The sequence below is a fragment of the Peromyscus californicus genome, unplaced genomic scaffold (genome assembly GCF_007827085.1).
Source record: "Peromyscus californicus insignis strain IS unplaced genomic scaffold, ASM782708v3 Scaffold_14__1_contigs__length_90479793_seg_2, whole genome shotgun sequence".
NCBI classification, from domain to species: domain Eukaryota; kingdom Metazoa; phylum Chordata; class Mammalia; order Rodentia; family Cricetidae; genus Peromyscus; species Peromyscus californicus.
Genome location: NW_026294436.1, coordinates 6,002,122 through 6,022,927, shown reverse-complemented (window position 1 = coordinate 6,022,927; position 20,806 = coordinate 6,002,122). Strand labels below are relative to the sequence as shown.

Below are 20,806 nucleotides of genomic sequence, written 5' to 3'. Positions count from 1 at the left end.
GTGTGTGTCTTGAAGAACTGTCTTCTCCCCAGGAAAATGTGTCCGCTCTTCTCAGAACCCGGTGGAAGGGGTCTTTGGAAGGGCATGGCTGCCTGCTTCCTGGGCTGAGGAGCTGGGTGGATTCACGGTCACCTACCAGGAGCTTTGTCCATCCTCCTGACATGGCTTCCCCCGACCATGTTGCTCTGTCTTTGGATCTCTCTCTCTGTCTCTCTCTCTCTCTGTCTCTCTGTCTCTCTCTGTCTCTGTCTGTCTCCCCCGCCCCCCCCCCGCAATGGCTAACAACTTACTTCCTCAGATCCACTGGTCAGCAGACAGAGGGGGAGTAGAAGCCTAGAACAGGCTGTGTGGACAGTCTGCCGTCAATGGGTGGCACAGCCATAAGGGACTCTGTGGCACGAAGAGACCTTTTGCTCAGCCCAGGTGTGAAGCCAAATCAAGACTGCTACCATGCAGATGTGATCATGCTGTCACTCCCCATTCGTAAGATGGAAGCTCGGACTCTGGAAGGCAGGCTGCCTCTTTCTTAGCATGCCTTCTTGTGTGTTTGACTTCGTTGTGGTAGATAACAAGAGCATAACTTGAGAGATTTATTCAACCTGAAGTTTCTGGGACTTCAGTCCATGGTCTCTGGCCCCATCGTCATGAGCCTGTGGTGAAACAGAGACCATTGTTGGCAGGATGCTGTGACAGATCCAGCTCGCCACACAGCAGCCAGGAAACGGAGAGAATTAAGAAGGAGCGAGAGGCAAAATGGAGTTAGGAGATGCTAGAGTTGGCTGTGTTCAAGCTGAGGACCTGAATTCAATCCCCTAGAATGCACTTTTAAAAGTCAGTCATGAGCTAGGCGGTGGTGACGCACACCTTTAATCCCAGCACTCAGGAGGCAGAGCCAGGCAGATCTCTGTGAGTTCGAGGCCAGCCTGGGCTACAGAGCGAGATCCAGGCTCCAAAACTACACAGAGAAACCTTGTCTCCAAAAACCAAAACCAAAAACAAAAACAAAACAACAACAACAACAACAAAAAGTCATGGTGGTGCACACTAGCAATCCTACTGCTAGGAAGGCAGGTCCGTGGGTCTCACTAGCCAGCTAGTCTAGCCAGACTGGCAAGCTGTAGGTTCAATGAGAGACCCTGTCTCAAGAAATAAGTGGAGAGTAACTGAGGAAGCCTCCTGATGTGGACCTCCAGACTTCACATGCTTGTGCACATGCCCAAAAACTCTCTCTCTCTCTCTCTCTCTCTCTCTCTCTCTCTCTCTCTCTCTCTCTCTCTCTCTCTCTCTCTCTCAGCATGCCTGTAATGGCCTACTTCCTTCAACCAGGCTCTAGCTCCCAACAACGCCATCAGTTATGTATCTATCCGTGGGTTAATTCCTTGACGGTTCATTAATCTGTTGATGAGAAGCAGAGCCCCCATGATCCAATCACTTCCCAGGATCTCCCCTCCTCTCGGCTGTTAGCCAGGCCTTTAACACATGTGACTCGAGGGACATTTCAGAATTAAGCTGTAACACATTCCTAGCCCTGGCGCAGGTAGGATTTGAACTCCAGGTAGTGTGATCCCTGCCCCCATCTCCCCCTGCTCCGAGAATGCCAGATTCTCAGCCCAGGAAACATGCTCAGTGTCGGGGGATGGACAGCTCATTTATAATGGAATCTGGCCCGTAAAAGTTTAATGAGGAGCTTGTCTGATAAGATGCCTAGTCTTTGATCTTTGTGGATACCAGCTGCTCGTGTAAGAGGCGCTTCCTGGCCTTGGTTTTGGGGAGCACTGGTGGGGTCAGCTGGGGGCAGAAGTCAGTGGGAGCAAAGGTGTAGCCCTGTAGAGGTGGGGCTACACGGGAGGGGGGAGCGCACGGGAGGCGGGAGCAGGCTCCCAGCAGCTGCAGGGGCAGACTTCTGGCCGGGATGTCCTGCAGCATCAGGAAGTGATGCTCTGATCCCTCTCCTGTCCCTTGAGGTTCTGTTGGACATTTGCCACTCCCCGCTCTCAGGATGGAGGCAGAAGTGGGTAGGGCTGGGATGTGGATCCTGCTGTGAATTCTCCTTACAAACAGGGACTGGCTAGTTAAGGGTGAGCCTCGTGTGTGTGTGTGTGTGTGTGTGTGTGTGTGTGTGTGTGTGTGTGTGTGTGTGTTTATACCCTCGTAATGGTTAATATCAGCTTGACAGTATGTAGAATTTCCTAGGAGAAAAACCTCTAGTTGTGTCTGTGAGGGAGTTTCTAGATTCGGTAATTAAGCAGGCCCACTCTCTCCCAATGTGGGTGGTACCCTCCCATGGGCTGGGGTCCTGACTGGATGCAGTGTGTCCAGCTGCCTCAGACACCTTCCCCACCAGGAAGGACTGCACCCTTAAACCATGACACAAACCTTCCCTCCTACGTTACTCTGTCAGGGGACTTGTCGCGGTGATGTGAAAAGGAACCACACAGCGCTGGCGGGACTCACGTGAGGGTGAGATATGTGAGGTACTGCATATGGCATGTGCTGTAGTTTGGGTCTAGATTAGAATGCTGCCCAAATTCCCTGTTCAAGGCTTGGTCCCCATCCTGTGGTGCTGTGGGAGGTGGTGGGAGCTTCAGTGAGAGGAAGGGGTCATTGCTGGTGTTGCTCTTGGAAAGGATATTGGGACCTGGCCACCACGAGGTAAAGAAGCTGCCCCATCACCTCCTCTTTGCCCCGTGTGAAGTCCTCGGCCACCACAGACACAAATCCACAGGTCTCAGTGCCTGCGGACCTTCTAAACTTTTTAAAAGTGTGTGTGTGTGTGTGTTCACGTGTGAGTGGGTTCATGTGTGTGTGTGTGTGTGTGTGTGCATGCATGTCCGTGTCCACGTGCAAGCCAGAGGTCAATTCCTCTATCACCGTCCATCTTGGCTTTTGAAACAGAGCTTCTCTCTTGTGCTCAGAACGCCGAGATTAGGCTAAGCTGCCCCAGGAGTCCACACACCGGGATTACAAGGGTCCACCACCACGACTGCTTTTATTTTATTAAATGAGTTCGGGGACTCGAACTCTGGTCTTCATTCTTGAGTGACGAGTGCTTTAGCAACCGAGCCATCGACCCAGCCCCAACCGTTTCTTCTTTCTGAGATTCTGGAAAACTGAGTAACACACTGTGTGTGGAACAGTGCGTGTCACTTGCACGGCTGTATTCATACCTGAGTGTGTACCCATAGACACACACGTCCTGCACACACAGAAAAGGAAGAGAAAGGGAGGGGCAGGGGCTGATCGTAAGTTGATAGGCTGGGAGTGCTGTGGAACCCAGCACAGGAAAGCAGGCATGGGAGCCTTTATCAGCAGGCAGGCCTGCCTCCTCTGCCTAACCCATCCCGCAGGGACTGTCTGGATCCCATGAGGGACAGGTACAGAGCTGCTGAGGAGGGAACCTTCCCCAGGCATGCACTAGCGGGCACTGCCTTTGAGAGCAGGTTTATTTCAGCCCAGGAGGATCAACCCATCCAGCTTTGATGGGCGGGCGGGACATTCCACACAGCTCTCGGCAACACTGAGCTGTCAAGTCTGCCGTGCTTGTCCTCCATCCCTACAGACTATGCTTTCCTGAAGACATCTTCCTCCTCTCCCACCCCCTCCCCTTGCCTAGTCACACCCGTGGATTGACTGTCTAGAAGATTCTCCTCAGCAGTGCTCAGCCACGGATGGCTTCTACTGTAGACCAGGACTCCACATCCCCAGATGGTAGCCAGTGCCCAGGTCCCCTAGAAAGACTGTTCAGCTTGGCAAGTCTCTCCTGGCCTTTTCCCAAGCCCAGCTGTGTCTCTAGCCTCACTACTTGCCTGCAGCGAGTCCGAGGCTATCTTGAGCCCTGGCACCCCACCTCTCACCACCCCACCTGCAGCACCCCACCTCCCAGCACTTCTCTGCTTGAAAGTCAAGCACCATGATGCAAAATGTCTCCCTGTCAGCTAGCCTTTACCTTTGAACTCTTTTTTTTTTTTTTTCTTTTCTGAGGCAACATCTCATGTAGCACAGACCAGCATCTAATCCACCCTATAGCCAAGGATGGTCTTGGCTGCCCGATCCTCCTGCCTCCACAGTGCTGGAGCTGTGGGCGTGTTCTAGCACCTCTGATGTGTTTGATGCTAGGGATGGAACCAGTTCTTCATGCACTCTAAGCAAGCCCTCTTTCCACCGAGCTCCATCCCCAGGCCCTCCCTCTAGTCGTTCATACCTCTGGAGCTCTGGGTGGATGAAACGTCAGTGCTTTCCTGCCCTTCTGGCTCTGGGGGAGCTGAGATAAGAAAGAGTGTGTGGGTGTGACCAATCTCTGCTAACTGCTGCAGCTGGGTTTTTCAGGACGACTCTGTATGGCCTTTGTGGCCTCTGTTTTATGACCTCATTTCCCTACACAAACATCAGTGTTTATTTAGTGAGATATCTGCTCTGGGGTCAGCTCCAAATACTGATTTCTCTACAAGAGCTCTGCTGAGGGATGACCGGGGAAAGCCAAGCTCAGCTGGCTCTGGTGAGCATGGGCTCTGTAGCAGGAGTGGGGAGCAGTAGGGTCCACTGTGGATGCATGTGCATCCTCATAGAATGAGTCCACCAGACAGGGCTGGAGCTAACCAGTAGGCATCCCAAGCAGCACACATCATCCACAGCTCTGGCGGGACACCTGTGTAACAGGAAGACAGCTGCAGAACCCTGAAATGCTTTCTAGTAGCTCATATAAATTCTTCACTATAGCCCGGCAGCCTCTCCATTCTCCATCCCAGGGTCCTCACCCACTCAGGCAACCTCTGACCAGAGGCCTGGATCCCCACAGCCATCCTTTCTCCAAAATCTGGGTCTGCTAAATACCATGGACAAGCAGATTAAAAAGGTCTGTGGGGACAGACCACAGACTCTCATCCTGTGCCCAGCTGAGTGGTACAGGAGTGGGTCTGAGTCCCAGGGAACCCACCGAAACATCCAGGTTCTTGTGTCCCAGGGCTATAAACTGGACCAGGGACACAGGGCCAGAAATACAAATAGAGTTTTAAAGAAAGGAAAGGCATTCCAGAGAAAATGGGTTTGGATTATTATCTTGATTTCATACCTATTGCTATGATGAAATACTATGACAGAAGCACCTTGGGGGATGAAGGGTTTGTTGGGCTCACATTCCAAGTCACAGTCCATCGTTGGGGGTCGGGGGAAGTCAAGGAGCCAGGAGCCTGAAGCCACTGTCATTTATTCCATCTGCAGTCAGAAGAAGAGACCACTCTGTCTTGGACAGGTCAGAGGCCCCTGCCTAGGGAATGATGCCACCCACAGTAGGTGGGTCTTCACACATCAGATGTTGTAATCAAGACAGTTCCCCAAATACATGACCACAGAACATCCTAATCTTGATCATCCTTCACTGAAACCTTCCCCAGGTGATTCTAAATTGTGTCAAGTTACAGTTAAAACCACTCACCTAGCTAGTGAACTTAGAGAAAAATCCCCAAAAGCACTGACCAGGAGCCAGGTGACCTTGTGTAGGTCATTTACATAGCACCTAACTCACACAATAATTTACCTATTGTGGGCTTCTTTTTTTTTTTTTTTGAGCATGTTCTGTTCATTGTATGAAGTCCAGGCAGCAAAGGGTTTCCAGTCTTTTCCTGCCTGCTGGCTTCTTTTATTAATACTGATGTTGTTTTTCCCAGTCTCATGTAGCCCAGGCAGACCTCTAACTTCCCATGCAGTCAGGAATGACCTTGAACTTCTGATCACCCAGCCTCCACCTCTGGAATTCCAGTGAAGGATTGGGGATGAGCTGGAACCTTGGGGGCCCCATGTGTCCCACTTCTCTGCCCAATGTCTGTCACTTCTCTGTTGTCTGCAGTTTGACCCCAGTTTCCCTGACAGTTTGTCTTTGGCACACACCTCTAACAGTGCTGTTGACTTGGATGAGAATTTTATATATCGTGGCTACTCATTTCCCTAACAGTGTATTGTTCAGGTTTTGCTTCGTGGCTCTTTCTATAAATAACACTAGGGCAGGCATTTTCTTTGGGAACTTGGATTTCATACTTGACGGTCAGTATTTCATCTACTCTTCCTTCATTCCTTCATTCATTTGTCCATTGTTTGTTGGTTCATTCACTCTTGCTACTCTCCAGCAGTCTGCATCTCCAGGCATCTGGGATGCGCTTGTGCCTTTCAAGCTGCTGGGGCACCCTTGTCCCATCCTCTGGACATCTTGTGTAGTGACTTCTGTAACTCACCCCGGGGGTTGGAATTTCCGAGTCACAGGGTTCACATTTTCACCCTCCAGGATGTTGCCAGATCTTTGCTAGGTGGCCTTGCCAAGGAGAGCTCCCACCCACGGGGTTGAGCAGCTGAGCCACAGCAGGAGAGCACCGGCTGCAAGATAGCTTTGACAGAGAGTCTGATTCCCAGAACACACATTAAAAGGAAGGAGGGGAGCGAACACTGGGTGTGGCAGCACACACGTGTAATCCCAGTACCGGGGAGGCAGAAGTAAGTGGATCCCAGCTCCCTGGCAAGCCTGCCGAGCCCAAGCTGAATTTCAGACCAGCAAGAGACACTGTCTCAAAACACTGAGTGGATGATGCCTGAAGAATAACAAAGAATATCACACACACACACACACACACACACACACACACACACACACACACACATACACACTGCTGTTTTTGAGACAGGATCTCTCTTACATTGTAGCTCTGGCTGGCCTAGAACTCTCTATGTAGAACAGGTTGGCTTCAGACTCAAAACCATCCATCTGCCTGCCTCTACTTCTGCCTCCTGAGTGCTGAGATTAAAGGCATATGCCGCCAAGCCCAACAATATACACATTTAAAAAAAAGATTTCATCCTTACCTGGCCAGAATATAGTCCAGAGCAGAGGTTTTGCTTAGGGTTCATGAAGCGCTAGATCCGGCACCACCAAAAACAAATAATGAACCTGCTGGAACTCTGAAATTGCCATTGCCCTGAATACATGGTTTTTTTAAAAAAAAATGAAGGTTTTTTTTTGAACTTTCCAAGTAGATGTATAGAAAACATAATGAGCAAGCTTGCCAATGTCTAGCTTCCCATACAAAACAAAGCAAAGAAACCCAACAAAACCCAAAGTAACAAAAGCCCCTCAGGAAGAAGGAGGAGTGAGCTTTGAGGGGATGTTCTGGGTGCTGGGAGGGCCTAGGCAGCCCATGCAGGCCTGCTGGCTCTGCGGGAACAGACACAGGCCCTGTCCACTCCAGCAGAGAAGAAAGCAGAGAGGCCAGGCAGCAGGGCTGGGCATTGGCGAATTCATTTCCTTTCTGACAGGTCAGTGGGCCCTGGTGGGGTCCCGAAAGAGAAACAAGACTCCATGGTGCTGGGAATCAGCTGCTTGTCCCCAGCAGCTTAGCAACAGCATGAGGACACAGGTTCCCTGCTTCTTAACATGGCCTGTCCATCACAGCATTGTGATCCTGGTGGGTGGCAGGCATCTTGGCCCAGAGGTGGGGCTGGAGCACACAGGCCGACAGTCCCCGGAGCCTACGGCTTGGTGTGTCACGCCGGGTGGTTTCTGCTATGGGGAATCAGTGACCGTGTAATCCCAGTGGCGGCGGGAAGGCACGTTCTGGAGCCCTGTAAGAACAGAGGGTGGAACACGGGGCTTAGACACTCTCCCTTCCCAGAGCACCCCAGCATGATATGGAGGGCTTCCCATTGTCCTTGGCTGCCACAGGAGGTGCACCCACCCGGACTTGGGTCATCTCCAGAAATAACACATGAGCCCTAGTCTCTGAGAGTCCCATAGTCACTAAAGTGACTGGGATGACGAGGGTGGCACCTCCTGCCCCTCAAGGGCTGACCCCACCCTGGGACAGGATCTTCATCAACCACAAGTTTGCGCAAATCGGGGCCTTAAAGCTGTGGAAATACATTCTTTCCCAGCTCTGGGAATAGGAAGCCACAGGGCAGCCTCATCAGGCTGATGGCAAGATGGCACTGTGCTGTAGAGGCTCACGGAGAACCTGCTCTCCTCTTCTAGCCTCTGGTCCCCTGGTGGTTCCTAGCATTCCTCGGTTTGGGACTCTGATCTCTGCCTCCAGGTCCCATGGCCCTCTCCATTTCGACTCCTGTGTTCCCGACCTCTGAGGACCCTTGGATGATGTCTAGGACTGGCCACTTGCATCATCCCAGACTTTGCCTTTGCCATGTCTGCCATGTCCCTTGTTGAACAGATGCAGTTGACCACAGGTTCCAGGGATGCAGATGTGTGTCTGGGAAACGTCCCCAGCTTCCCTCACTCCTTTGACACATGTTTTTCCTCCCCTCCAGTCCATAGACTCACGGCTGTGATGGCTCTTTGCTCATAAAGAGACAGGCACAGAGAAGGCACACAGTTTTCTCCCAGTCACACAGCTCAGAGTAAGCCGAGCTAAGCTAAAATGGAACCCAGGTCTTTTGCTATTGTGCCTGCTATTCTCATTGGTCATCTCCATCCATCATCTATCCATCCATCTATCCATCAACCATCCATCTATCCATCACCCATCTATCCATCCATCCACTCACCCATTCCATCCATCTATCCATCATCCATCTATCAACCATCCCTCCATCCACTTACCCATTCCATCCAACCATCCATCCATCCATCCATCCATCCATCCATCTATCCATCCATCATCCATCTATCAACCATGCATCCATCCACTCACCCATTCCATCCATCCACCCATCCATCATCCATCTATCAACCATCCATCCACTCACCCATTCCAGCCATCCATCCATGCACCCATCCATCAACCATCCATCCATCCATCACCCATCTGTCCATCCATCCACTCACCCATTCCAGCCATCCATCCATCCATCATCCAGCTATCAACCATCCATCCATCCACTCACCCATTCCAGCCATCCGTCCATCATCCATCTATCAACCATCCATCCATCCACTCACCCATTCCATCCATCCATCCATCCATCCACTCACCCATTCCATCCATCCATCCATCTATCCATCCATCCATCCATCCATCATCAGTCTATCAACCATCCATCCATCCACTCACTCATTCAATCCATCCATCCATCATCCATCCACTCACCCATTCCATCCATCCATCCACCCATCCATCAACCATCCATCCATCCATCATCCATCTATTTGACACAGTAGCGTGGCCTCTAGTGAGCATAGGCTTAGTACTTGGCAAGGGACCTAGTGGTTGCCTACTCTTGGGCCTGTCCACCCACCAGGGACGTAGGACAAGCTTGAGCATGTCACCACCTGTCATTTCTCCCGAGGGAGCCCAGTCATCAGCTAAGCTCAAAATGGGAAAGACTCCATCTTCCACAGTAGCAGCTCACAGGGTATCCAACCTTGACCTGGATCTGGGAAGCTTCTTGGACAAGGGCCTTCTGATGTCACTCTTGGGAGAGAAATGAGAGCAGCTGAGAAGTATGCAAATGAGAAGGTGGGAGCTGGGGTCAGAGATGTAGCCTGTCTACAAAGGCCACTGGTCACCCCAGAAGCCAGCCCAGGAGAGGTGTGGGCTGACAGTCAAGAGTCTAACCTCTCCTTTCCCATCTTCATAGAAGCTCCAGATAATGCAAGGGACCATCAACTCCTAGTGTTTCAACTTACTGCCTTCACTGGCCCCTCATGATCATGCCAACATCTCTTTGGGTCCCAGTAGTTATCTGTGAGATGGGACATAGGCTCCTGCCTGGCTCTGGCCTCATGGTCCTGTCTCAGCTGCTCAAGGTGGGTTCCTCCCACCCTCTCCCACCCAGGTGCTCAGATTGAGTCTGGGTGAGTCAGCATGCTGTTCACTTTCCCAGACAGGGATTGCTGGGTGGGGCTCAGGGCCCCCACACTCCTTCCCCCCACACCCCCTCCCATTTCCTTTCCCTCCTCTCAATCCATTAGGATGGAACACGTCCATTCCTGCCCCAGGGCTGTTCCAGGCTACAGAGCCCACGCCCTCCCTCCCTTCAGATCCCCATCTGTGAAAACTTTGCTCATGCTCCCAGCCTGAAGCACTCTCATATCTCCCCTCCAGGAAGACATGGCTGCCGTCATTCTAGCTCCCCAGGGACCCATTACCAAGGGTCTGGGCGTGCTAGCTCAGGCCCAGTCTTGGTGCTAGGGTGCACATGGCCAGCCACGTGGGATTCTCATCACCTCAACTTCTCCTTTAGTCTCCTGCCAGAACTCCTGTGCTGACATGTGAGAAGGGGGCGTGAGTTGGGCATGTCAGGAGGGTGAGCTGGGTGTGCTCTGCCTGCTGAACTCTTGTGTTCCCATGTTGTTCAATGTGAGAAAGGGAAGTACTGGCTAAGCACCTATTAAGCACCCGGTACAGCTCCTCTACACACTTGCTGTTCATCTGTCTACACCTGCTCATCCATCTACACCCGCACCAGCCCGCAGGCCAGGAACACTCAGCTCTAAGAGGTGTGGTATCAGGCCACACGAGAGTGGCAACACAGAGATTGGCCCCCATCTGTCCGTCCTCAAAGTCCAAATCCTGCCTATGCGCATAGGGGTGGCCTTTTAGACACACACACCCCAGGATCGGCTGGAAACCAGCTAAGTGATGCCTCAGAGGGACCACCAGGCAGAGCTGCTGGGGAGAGTGCCAGGGAGGATGCAGTGAGATGTCTTAGTGAACTGGAAATGCCAGCATGTCCAACTGGACTGCCTGAGGGCAGAGACTGGCTTCTATTCTGGCTCTTGGGCGAGACTCATGACTTTCATATGTGTATGTGAGTGAGGATATGCATGTGTATATGTTTGTGTGTGTGCAAGTACCTGTGCACATAAGTACATAGATGTGGAGACCAAGGGGTGGCATCAAGTGTCTTCCTCAACCATTCTGTCTTATTTTTTGAACCTAGCATTTCCCCATTCAACTAGACCAGCTAACCTGCGAGCCCCAGAGACCCACATGTCTCTGCCTCTCCACTGCTAGGATTACAGGTACACACTGCCATACCTAGCTTTCTTCATGGATGCTGGGGATCTGAACACATCATTGTTGCCCTCTCCCCCTGGTCCAACCCAGAGCTCTTTTGAGCTTGACCCACCAAGAGCTCAAAGGTGGATAGTATGTGTCTTGATTTGACTCCCAGGGCTAGATCCCATCTCGTGCCAATATCCTACTATTCTCCCAAATTGAGTCCTAATTTCAGCATGCCCAGAAAGCCTCCGGGGCTGCTCATGCCCCCATAGCTCCAGAGCTTCTCATGCCCCCATGGCATTGTATCCCATTGTATCCCACTGTATCCCACTGTATTCCACTGTATCCCATTGTATCCCACTGTATCCCATTATATCCTACTGTATCCTCTTGTATCCCACTGTATCCCCCTGTATCCTCTTGTATCCTATTGTATCCCACTGTATCCCATTGTATCCCACTGTATCCCACTGTATCCCATTGTATCCCATTGTTGCAGGCCCAACCTGCCACCCATCTGGCAGGAGGGAAGAGTAAAGACTTGTTCCCCAGGCCTTTAATCAGACCACTTGTCAGGGCTTGACCAAGCACCCCATTGTACCCTAGCTGTAGCTGTAATGGCTTCTTTGAGTGTCTTATCCACGGTCACCAGCAGAGTAGAAGTCATCAAGGGCTGCTCTCTCAGAGTGGTGCATCCCCAGAGACTGGGAACACCATCCAGGGTACATGTTTGACTCTGGCACACTCCTGGTTGCCTCCTAGCTGTGAGCATGAGGTCAGTCATGGCCCCTTCCCTGGGCCTGGGCCTTCCTAGGGCCACTTGTGGCCCAGGAGTTGGTAGTAGTGGAGCTGCCTTGATGACCACCGTGACAAGGTCCAGTGCCCTGTATGCTCCACAGATCTTGGGGCTGGGAGACAGGTCGTCCCTGGGCAGAAATTCAAGTTCCTCTTTCCTGGGCAGTGGAGGACCCTGGGAAAGGGAAGCAATATTCATCTTTCCCCACATGGCGGCAGCTACACTCTGAAGATCCTGTTCCTCTGTGTGGGGACACAGACACCGCTACCACCTTGAGGTCTACTCACTCCTGGGCACCCTCCTCCCCTGGCAGAATGCCCCATGATTGAATGCATATTACCTTGACAATACTCACTCCTGCTTCCTGTCCCTGAGGCCAGTGGGGTCTGGGTCACCTCAGACAGCCTGCCTGGGGCTGCTCTGTGGCCTCAGTCTGCTGCTAGACATCCCCATGTCATCACTGACTGTCCTGGGGCCCCAGCTGTGGCTAGACCATACTACAACCTCAATGTCCCAGTTCCTGGGTTTGGGGCCTGGGAAAAGCCACTCACAGCCACCAGCTTCTGTGTCCTTGTCTTTGTGTCGTTTCTGTTGCTGTGATAAAATACTCTGACAAAAGGCACCTTCGTGGAGAAGAGGTACATTTGGCTTACAATTCCGGGTCACAGTCCATCATTGTGGGGGAGTCCAGTCAAGAACCTATGGCAGCTGGTCACATCACAGGAACAGTCAAGGGCAGAGAGAGAATAAATTCACACACACTTCCTTGTGCCCAGCCTGCTCTCTACATCATACAGTCCAGAGTCCCCCACTCAGGGAATGTACTGCCCACAGTGGGTTGGGTCTTTCCATGTCACCTAGCAATCCAGATAATCTCCCCTAGGTATGCCCACAGACCCACCTGATCTAGACGGTCCCTCACTGAGATTCTTTTCCTGGATGATGTCAGGTTGTTAAACTGACAATTAACACTAGGTGTCAAAGTCTTCAAAACCCAGACTGCCACCCATTGCACACCGACCTCATCCTGCAGTGTGCCCAGCTCCCAAGACGTGTGACCTCGGCCTCAGCCTAACCCGGTGAGCCATGCTGTTGTTTTTCCCGAGTCTCCTCTTCCCAGAAGTGCAGGAACATGATCGGCCATCCTGTCACAGCCAGAGCCAGAGGGACACACATGGCCTGAAGTACACCAGCCCGCCCTGCTCCTCCTCCCTTGGTGACACACAGCAATCCCTTCACAGATCACACAAGGCCCAACCACAATTAAGACCCATAGTAGTGCAGCTCCCTAGGTGGATCCCCTCCACATCTGGCTTGGAAGTGACCGCAGCTAAAAGTGGCTTGTGACTTATGCCATAGGCTGTCTTCTGCCAGTGAGCTTATCACCCACTGGGGAAATGTCCCAGGCATCTACGGAGTGCCATTCCCAGTCAGACGTGCATGTTCAAAGGTGTCTGGATAAGTCATGCCCCTGGGCAAAACCAGTGGCCCTGGGAGACCAACCTGAGACCCTAGTAGTGTTCTTTGGGAGGTGTGGATTAAGTTTGTGAAGGAGCTTCAGTAAGGGAGTTGCCCAGGGGTCACACACACACACACACACACACACACACACACACACACACCCCCCTCACACAGAAAAATTGATTCTGAATCTTGAACGTCTCCTTCACCACTGGCCCTGCATCTGAGTGATCTGACTAAAGCTAAGCATTTGCCCTTACAGATCCAGCCTTTTGCTCAGCCTGTTTGCAGTGAGCTCTTAGGATCTCATTCCTGGAGCTGGTATTGTCATGGTTGGTCTGTGTCCTGTCCATGTTCCTAGCATACATGCATTGCCCATACATTGACATGTGCAGGCACACAGGAGCAGGGTTGCAGCCCAAACATGTGGTTCAGCTGAGCTTAGGCCCAGCAAACCCAAAGGGAGTGTTCAGAGTTCCACTACCAGGATTGTAGCGCTGGCAATGTGAGTGTGCAGCGTCCTTTCTGTGAGTGCGCACAAGCTTACTGAGGTCAGAGCACAACCTCCCAAGTGTCGTTCCTCAGGTGCCTTCCATCTTTGGTGTGAAACAGGGTCTCTACTGTCCTTGAACGTTGCCAGGTAGCAAACCTGGCTAGCCAGTGTGTTCCAGGGGTCTGCCTGTGTCTTCCTCCATCTCAGCACGGCTGCAACTACAAGCCCATTCCACCACTCCCGGTTCCTACCACTATCTCTGGGGATTGGATTTGGATCCTTAGGCTTGCAAGGCAAGCACTTTACCCACTAAGCCCTCTCTCAAACCCCATGGAGCTTCTGGTCTGGGTCCCCTGCCTGATTCTTCCAAGGTCTGACTCTAAGCTAGAGACAACTGAGGGAGGTTGACATGGAAGATCGGAAGGACAAGCTTCTGCGGGAAGCCTCTGAGTGCCCATACATGTCGATGGCTTCTCCTGTGGCTTGAGGTTCTTAGTGGGGTATTTGTGCCCCACGGGCCTTTCTGAGAATATCACCTTTTGTCTCCACAGGCCTCCCACCCTGAGCGGCAGCCCTGTCATCTCAGATATCTCCTTGATCCGACTTTCTCCACACCCTGCCGGCCCCGGGGAATCCCCCTTCAGTGCGCACCACCCTTACGTGAACCCCCATATGGAGCACTACCTCCGGTCTGTACACAGCAGCCCCACACTCTCAATGATCTCTGCAGCCAGGGGCCTCAGCCCTGCTGATGGTAAGTGGTGTTGGAGCAGGAGCAGCAGGGACATTGGGTGCTACGGGTGACTCAGTGGCTCTGTCCACACAGCCAGGCTGTTGTCCATCGTCTTCCCATAACACGTAAAATTACCATTTCATCAATGGGTGGATCTATTGATTACGTCAAAGCCCTCATGGCCCAGTCATCTCCCCCAAAGGACCACCTCTGCACATTGCACTGCGGACCCAAGTTTTCATACATGAGCCACTGAGGGATAGTTCATATCCAGACCATAGCAGCCACATCATAGGAACAGACTGCTGCTTGCAACACACCAAAGGCTGTAGAAGCCAGTGTTAAGGGCTATTGTGTAGGAATATCTCCAGAAACTGAACATCAAAAGGAAGGCAGAGCAGAGCTAGCCGCCGCCTGGATCTCTGTTTTCTGTCTCTGTGCCGATCAACACAGATGGTGTCCTAACCCCCAGGGATCCCCTGGAGCTGAGTTACAGGCAGCTGAGGCCCCAACCCCCAGGGACAGACCAGTGACTTTGTGTCAGCTCAGAGGCTTAGAAGGGACCAACCCACTGGATCAGGTTGATTTGAACCAGAAGTGAGCCGTCATGTAATATAGTGACTCTCTCAGATCTAAATTCTATCCTGGGGGCTGAAGAGACAGCTCAGTTGGCGAGTCTGAGTTCAGTCATCCAGAACCCAAGATTTTAAAAAAGAAAAGAAACAAGAAGTAGGACCCAGTGGCAATCCACTGGACTCCCAGCCCTGGGGGGACAGAGACTGCGGTCCTCTTGCTGGCCAGTCTAGCAGAATCAGGGAGGTCCCAGTTCAGTGAGAGACCCTGCCTCAAAAAGACAGCAGAGAGCAACTGAGGAAGACATCCAGTGTTGATCTCTGGTCTCCATGTGAGCTCAGGTGGCGATGGGTGGGCTAAGAGGTTCCCCGTTGAGACTCCAGGCCAGAGCTGAATTTCTTTTTACTTCCTTAAACAGCAAATTCTGGTTTTTTAGATTTTATTTATATATTTTCATTTCATGTGTGTGTGCATGCGCGTTTGCATAGGTTCCTCCAGAGGCCAGAAGAGAGTATTAGATCTCCTGGAGCTGGAGTGACAGGTAGTTGTGAGCCATTCACCATGTGTGCTGGGAACTGAACTCAGGTCCTCCGCTGCAACAGCAGTGTGTACGCTTAACTGCCGAGCTATCCCTTGGACAGTAAATTCTGACGGTTCCTCTCTTACCTTCTGTGACAGTGGCCCACGAGCATCTGAAAGAGAGAGGGCTATTTGGTCTTGCTGCCCCAGCTCCCAATCCTTCAGACTATTACCACCAGATGACCCTCATGGCAAGCCACCCGACACCTTATGGGGACCTGCTAATGCAGAGTGGGGGTGCTGCCAGCGCACCCCACCTCCATGACTACCTCAATCCTGTGGATGGTGAGTAGTCGAGGGAGCACGGAGGGGAAATGGTGTAGAGTGAGGGTGACTGGCTGGCTGGCACAAAAAGCAGTCATTCAGTCCCTCTGGAGGCAAGAGACACAAGTAGAAGTCTACACTGCACCCCAACACTGTCGACACTGCTGCCATGGGGACTGAGGCTGAGTGGCCAAGAGCCCTGTAGGAATAGAACATACTCACTTAACTTTGGGAAGGATCTGTAGTGGGAGCTGCAGACACCACCCAGCACCGGGGATTGGTAAACTGAGATGGGATAGGGTAAACAAACTAGGGATGGAGGCGCATCCTGGGGTAATGGGATGCAAATCTGAGAAAGAGTCGGAGAGTCGGGAGACAGAGGTGTCCCTCACCAGTTGTGCAGGGCATGCTAATCAAGCACAGAGCTGAAGAGGCGAGTCCACCCACTAGCTCAGAGAAGAGCTGTCCCAGCAGAGGATCAGCTGGTGCAAAGGGCCTGAGCCGTGCTCCTGCTGGGCTCAGGAGACCAGTGTGATGGGTAGAAATCAAGCAAAAGGCAGGAATGGTGCTGAGGCCAGTGTTCGGGGGTGGGCTGTGCCACCTAGCTGGGGCTTGTTCAAGGCTTTGCTGGAGTGAAGTGGGGCTGTGGAGTCATGCTGATCTGAGAACTGAGTCGGGGCAGGCAGCAGTAGACCCCGACAGTGAGCCATAGGTGAGTTGCTTTCAGGGAGATTACTGGATAGAGATGTAAGACATGTTCCCATCTTGGACGTGGACGTGCAGGGAAAGAGGAGCGCAGCACTTACGTTCCTTCTTGCCTCTTTGCTGTGACCGAATATTGACGCCTCACACCCCAACCCCCAGTAAAAGAAACCTGACAGAGGCGCCATAGGAAGGAAGATTTGTTGCGGCTCACACTTCAGTCATGGTGGGCAAGGCGTGGTGGCAGGAGCGTGAGGCAGCAGGGCACGTCACATCCAGTCAAGAAGCAGAGACAAGCCGTCTTATCCTCTGTGTTCAGTCTGGACCCCAGCCCATAGCACAGTGTGGCTCACCGTCAGGGTGGGCCTTCTCACCTCAGTCGGCACGATCCAGAAAACCCTCCACACGCACATGTCTCCTGGATGATTCTGTACCTTTCCGAGTTAGCAACGGTTATAAACCATCCTAAAGAGCCGAGGTCAATGCCAGGTCTAGGGCCCAAGAGATAGGATGGGCTGTCAAGACGGGGCATGTGCTGGGCTGTTTTACGGGGTGGGCGGTCGGGAGTCTCGGACGGATGAGGTCTCGGGTGCACATCAGACACCCCGCCCTTCCTTCTCACCTGAAGCCATCCCTGTGGCTGCTCTCACAGAGTGCCATAGCCCCCTGACCACGAGCCCCTGGGTCGGCATGCAGCCCCTGCCCGTGGGAAAGGAATGAAGCTCAGTACCATTGCCCCCCTCCGTCCAGCAACCCTAGAGCTGTCCAAGGACGCGGGGCTGCAAGCTAAGCAGAGTGGAAACCATCAAGAACTAGGCTGGTGGCGCCTTCAGGCAGCTCTCCTCTGGCCCTGCCAGGAGCAGCTTCTTCATGCCACAGTGGCACGTGGTGGGGGAGACAGACCTGCCACAGAGAGGCCATCTGGTCCTGCAGGGCAGCAGGTTGGAAACGGGCTGTGGCAGCTGTTTAGAGGCTGCCGAGGCTGCGAGATTCAGGGTGGGCCCGTAGCATCCAGGCCTCCGCTCACACCCTAGGCTCCATTCCTGGGCTCCCTGCCACATCCACCACTGCAGCTCTGCTCACTGACCTTCTCCAGTTGTCCAGTTGAGCTATCTCTTTACAGAGGTGGGACTAAAAGTGTTCCTTCTCCAGGAAGTCTGTCTAGACGCTTCCTGCTTCCTCTGGTTTGTCGTGCCTCTCTGAGACTTAAAGACACCCCCCCACACACCACCACCACCACACATGCAAGGTCAAGTTTCTGTCCATGCCTGCCGTTCCCTGATGGGAGGCTGCTGAGTGCCAAAGTAATGCTGCCAACATTCAGTCTAGTGTCTGTCCCACCCTTCAGTGCCTTCCCCAAGAAGGTGTTGGGTCCAGGATTCAGCATAGTGTAGGGGCCCGTCTGTGGGGCTCCTTTCCCATCCTTTCCCACAGCAGGGAGTGGGGTCAGGGATTAGGGAGGGTGCATCCCAGACACCGTGTTTTCCAGTGTTGCAAACCCAGCCACAGCAGCACGAGGCAGGAGGGAGGTGCTGAGGTCAAGTGCAGAGTCATGCCCACATGCCAGCTTCTGCCGCTCTGGGCAGCCTCCCTCCAAGGGCTAGAGCAGGAACGTGGACATCACTGGCAAGTGGACAGATGCATTGATGCCGTGGTGAGGGGACCAAGTTGAGCAGGTGTGCCCACACAGCAGGAGAGGCAGAACTGGGCAGCTAGGCATCACACTGTGGCTGCGCGCCTGAGCGCCTGCCTGGGTGTGCATCTCCATGCACTGCAATGCATGCAAAGGACAAAGAAATGACAGTGTTTGTCCTGCGGCTAGAGTTAGGACCTTGCTTAGGATGAGCAGACATGTCCTCTAGGTGGAGTTCTAAGCCTAGCTCTCTTAGCTGGGCCACAATGCCCCCTTGCCAGTTCCTGAACTCTCTCCTTGAGAAGGCAGCTGGGCAGCTGGGTTTGGAGTCGGCACAGAGCAGCAGGGCAGGAAGCAGAGGGGAGCCAGCACTGATACCTTGGGACCTAGTGAGGAGACAGCAGGGGGGACCCAGGTCAGCCTCTGCTGTGCCCACTTTCTCTGGGATGGCTAGGTCTAGAGATATCAGTAAGTGGGACACGATGTTTATATGCCAAGTGGATGAAGCTGGCTTAAGGACTATGCAGTTAATGTAGAATAAAGGTAAATGTGGTCTACTGGCTGGCATACACTGGGTGCTCAATTAATGCTAGGTGTGACCTCTGGCTACCAGTATCCCTTTACCTCCTTCCAATCCACCCTCATCTCCAGGAGTCCACATCTTAGCTGTCATCACCCCCTTGCACGTAGAGTATCTACCCGGGTCATAGGCCACTCTGGGCATCATGTCCTCATCACCTCCCAAGTGTGCTAGGTGTGGCTTGTCCCCTCTCCCCACAGCACTGCACTTACCAGAGTTATCAGGGCCAGAGTCTGGGCCCTGGCAGCAACAAGAAGTCCGGCTCAGCAGTCCATCCTCAATAGGCCAACTAAACAGATTAGTAATAGTGAGAAGCAGAGAAGGATCTGGAAGGATCTGTTCGCTGTGGCCACATTGGGAAGAGGAACAAAGTGGTCCAGTGAACACACACACACACACACACACACACACACACACACACACACACACACACACACTCCATCTTCAGGGTTTAAATAGGAAGTTTAGGTTTAAATGGAAAGTGAGAGGTATACATAGCTAAGTGGTCCTGGTCAATGTGGGGTCTAGCCATCAAATATTCCCTGCAAGATGTTCTGACAAGTTGTCAGAACTGTGTGAACTCTTTCTGGGAGACAAGCTCACCCTCAGGCTGGCCCCAGGTTTCAGCCCTTCCCATCTTCCAGTGTGAGCTTCCTGGGGAAATTTCCACTTCTTTGGAGTCTATTGTCGGATAGCCGTGGGACTCGACACAAGAGTCTCTTGAGGGTGTCTTCTTTCCTGCAGCCTCATTGCTGCCTCCCAGAGCAGGTCCCCTGGTGTCTCCTGCTCTGTTTGTCTGTGGTGGCATGCCAGAGTGCTTGAGAGCTGTGCACCTCCAAAGTCATCCCAGGCACCAAGTCCTGGGTGCCTGAGGCACCAGGGGAACTCCAGGCACCCAACTCTAGCTGACCTGGATGTCTTTCACATAAGATGGCCAGCCTTGCTGCTGGACCGGGTGGCTCACAGCCTGTAAGACCTGCTGAGTCAGCAGAGCGGCCAGTACAGGAGACCTGGGAGAGAAAGATGCAGGCTTATTAGTGCAGAAGCCACTGGAGTGGGCAGGGGAGCTGGTGCCAGCTGTGGGTGGCTTAGAAGGGGTTGCAGAGAGCTATGCTCCCCAGAACATCCAGCATTGGCTGCATCTGGGGCCTGGGCATGTCTAAGAAATAGGATGATCGGGGCTGGAGGAGTTCACAGGCTGGGAGCACCCACCTCCAAGGGCACCACACTTGCTGTAGCTTACCACAGCCACCGCACCTCTCCACTTCCACGTTAAGGTCAGCAGATTCCCAAACACCTGAGCAGGATTGGGATGGCAGGTGGTAGCTGGGGAGGACTGGGGGCCAGAATATGAACAGCCAGCTACTTCTTTCTCTTGGTTCTCAATCTGTCACAACCTAAGAAAGCCATACCGATCTGTGAGGATGTTCTGTTTTTCCTGTTCATCTTACTCAGTAGGGAGTTTCCAAGCAGATTCACTCATTATTTTTCACTCAGGTTGGAACCTAGGGCCTCGCACATGCTAAATGCCAACCCCACCGCTGAGCTAGGCTCAGACTTTACTGTTTTCTTAAAGTTTGTATTTTACTTATTTGTTGTGTATGCGTGAGCATGCATGCCACAGTGCTCATATGGGAATTGGTTTTCTCGTCGCATCATGTGGGACTGAGGGATGGAACTCCAGTCATCAGACTTGGTAGCAAGCACCTCCAACTGATGCACCATCTCAGGTCTACCCCAACCCTTTCCAAACTAGTGGGAGGCAGAGCTTCGATCTTTGCTTCAGATTTTTATAGTATATGGGGCATTTCCACTCAGCTTAGTACCTGTGTAGATAATTTGCTGTGTTTATGAGAGATGCTAAATAAGCCCTGCCCCACCCAACCTGCTCCATGGCATCCCCCAACCCCATCCTCCTCCTCCCCTCAAGCGGACCATGTGAGCCAGGGCAGACCCTGCCAACTCCTGTATTTTCTGCACCCCCACTTCCACGGGATGCTTCAGTCATGGAAAACTTAGATCTTTTTGACCAAGTTCCTTTGTGCCCAGTGTTCCTGC

The 20,806-nt window shown here is 52.6% G+C and overlaps 1 protein-coding gene across 2 annotated transcripts in view; it reads left to right on the top strand.

Moving 5' to 3' along the window:
- The window catches only part of Gli2 (GLI family zinc finger 2), a 244,871-nt gene that overhangs the window by 191,888 nt on the left and 32,177 nt on the right, over positions 1 to 20,806 (top strand). For both annotated transcript variants that reach the window (XM_052736727.1, XM_052736728.1), the window contains 2 exons: positions 14,236 to 14,438; positions 15,669 to 15,854. In XM_052736727.1, coding sequence (XP_052592687.1) covers positions 14,236 to 14,438; positions 15,669 to 15,854 — 389 coding nt within the window. The remainder of the gene's footprint in view (positions 1 to 14,235; positions 14,439 to 15,668; positions 15,855 to 20,806) is intronic.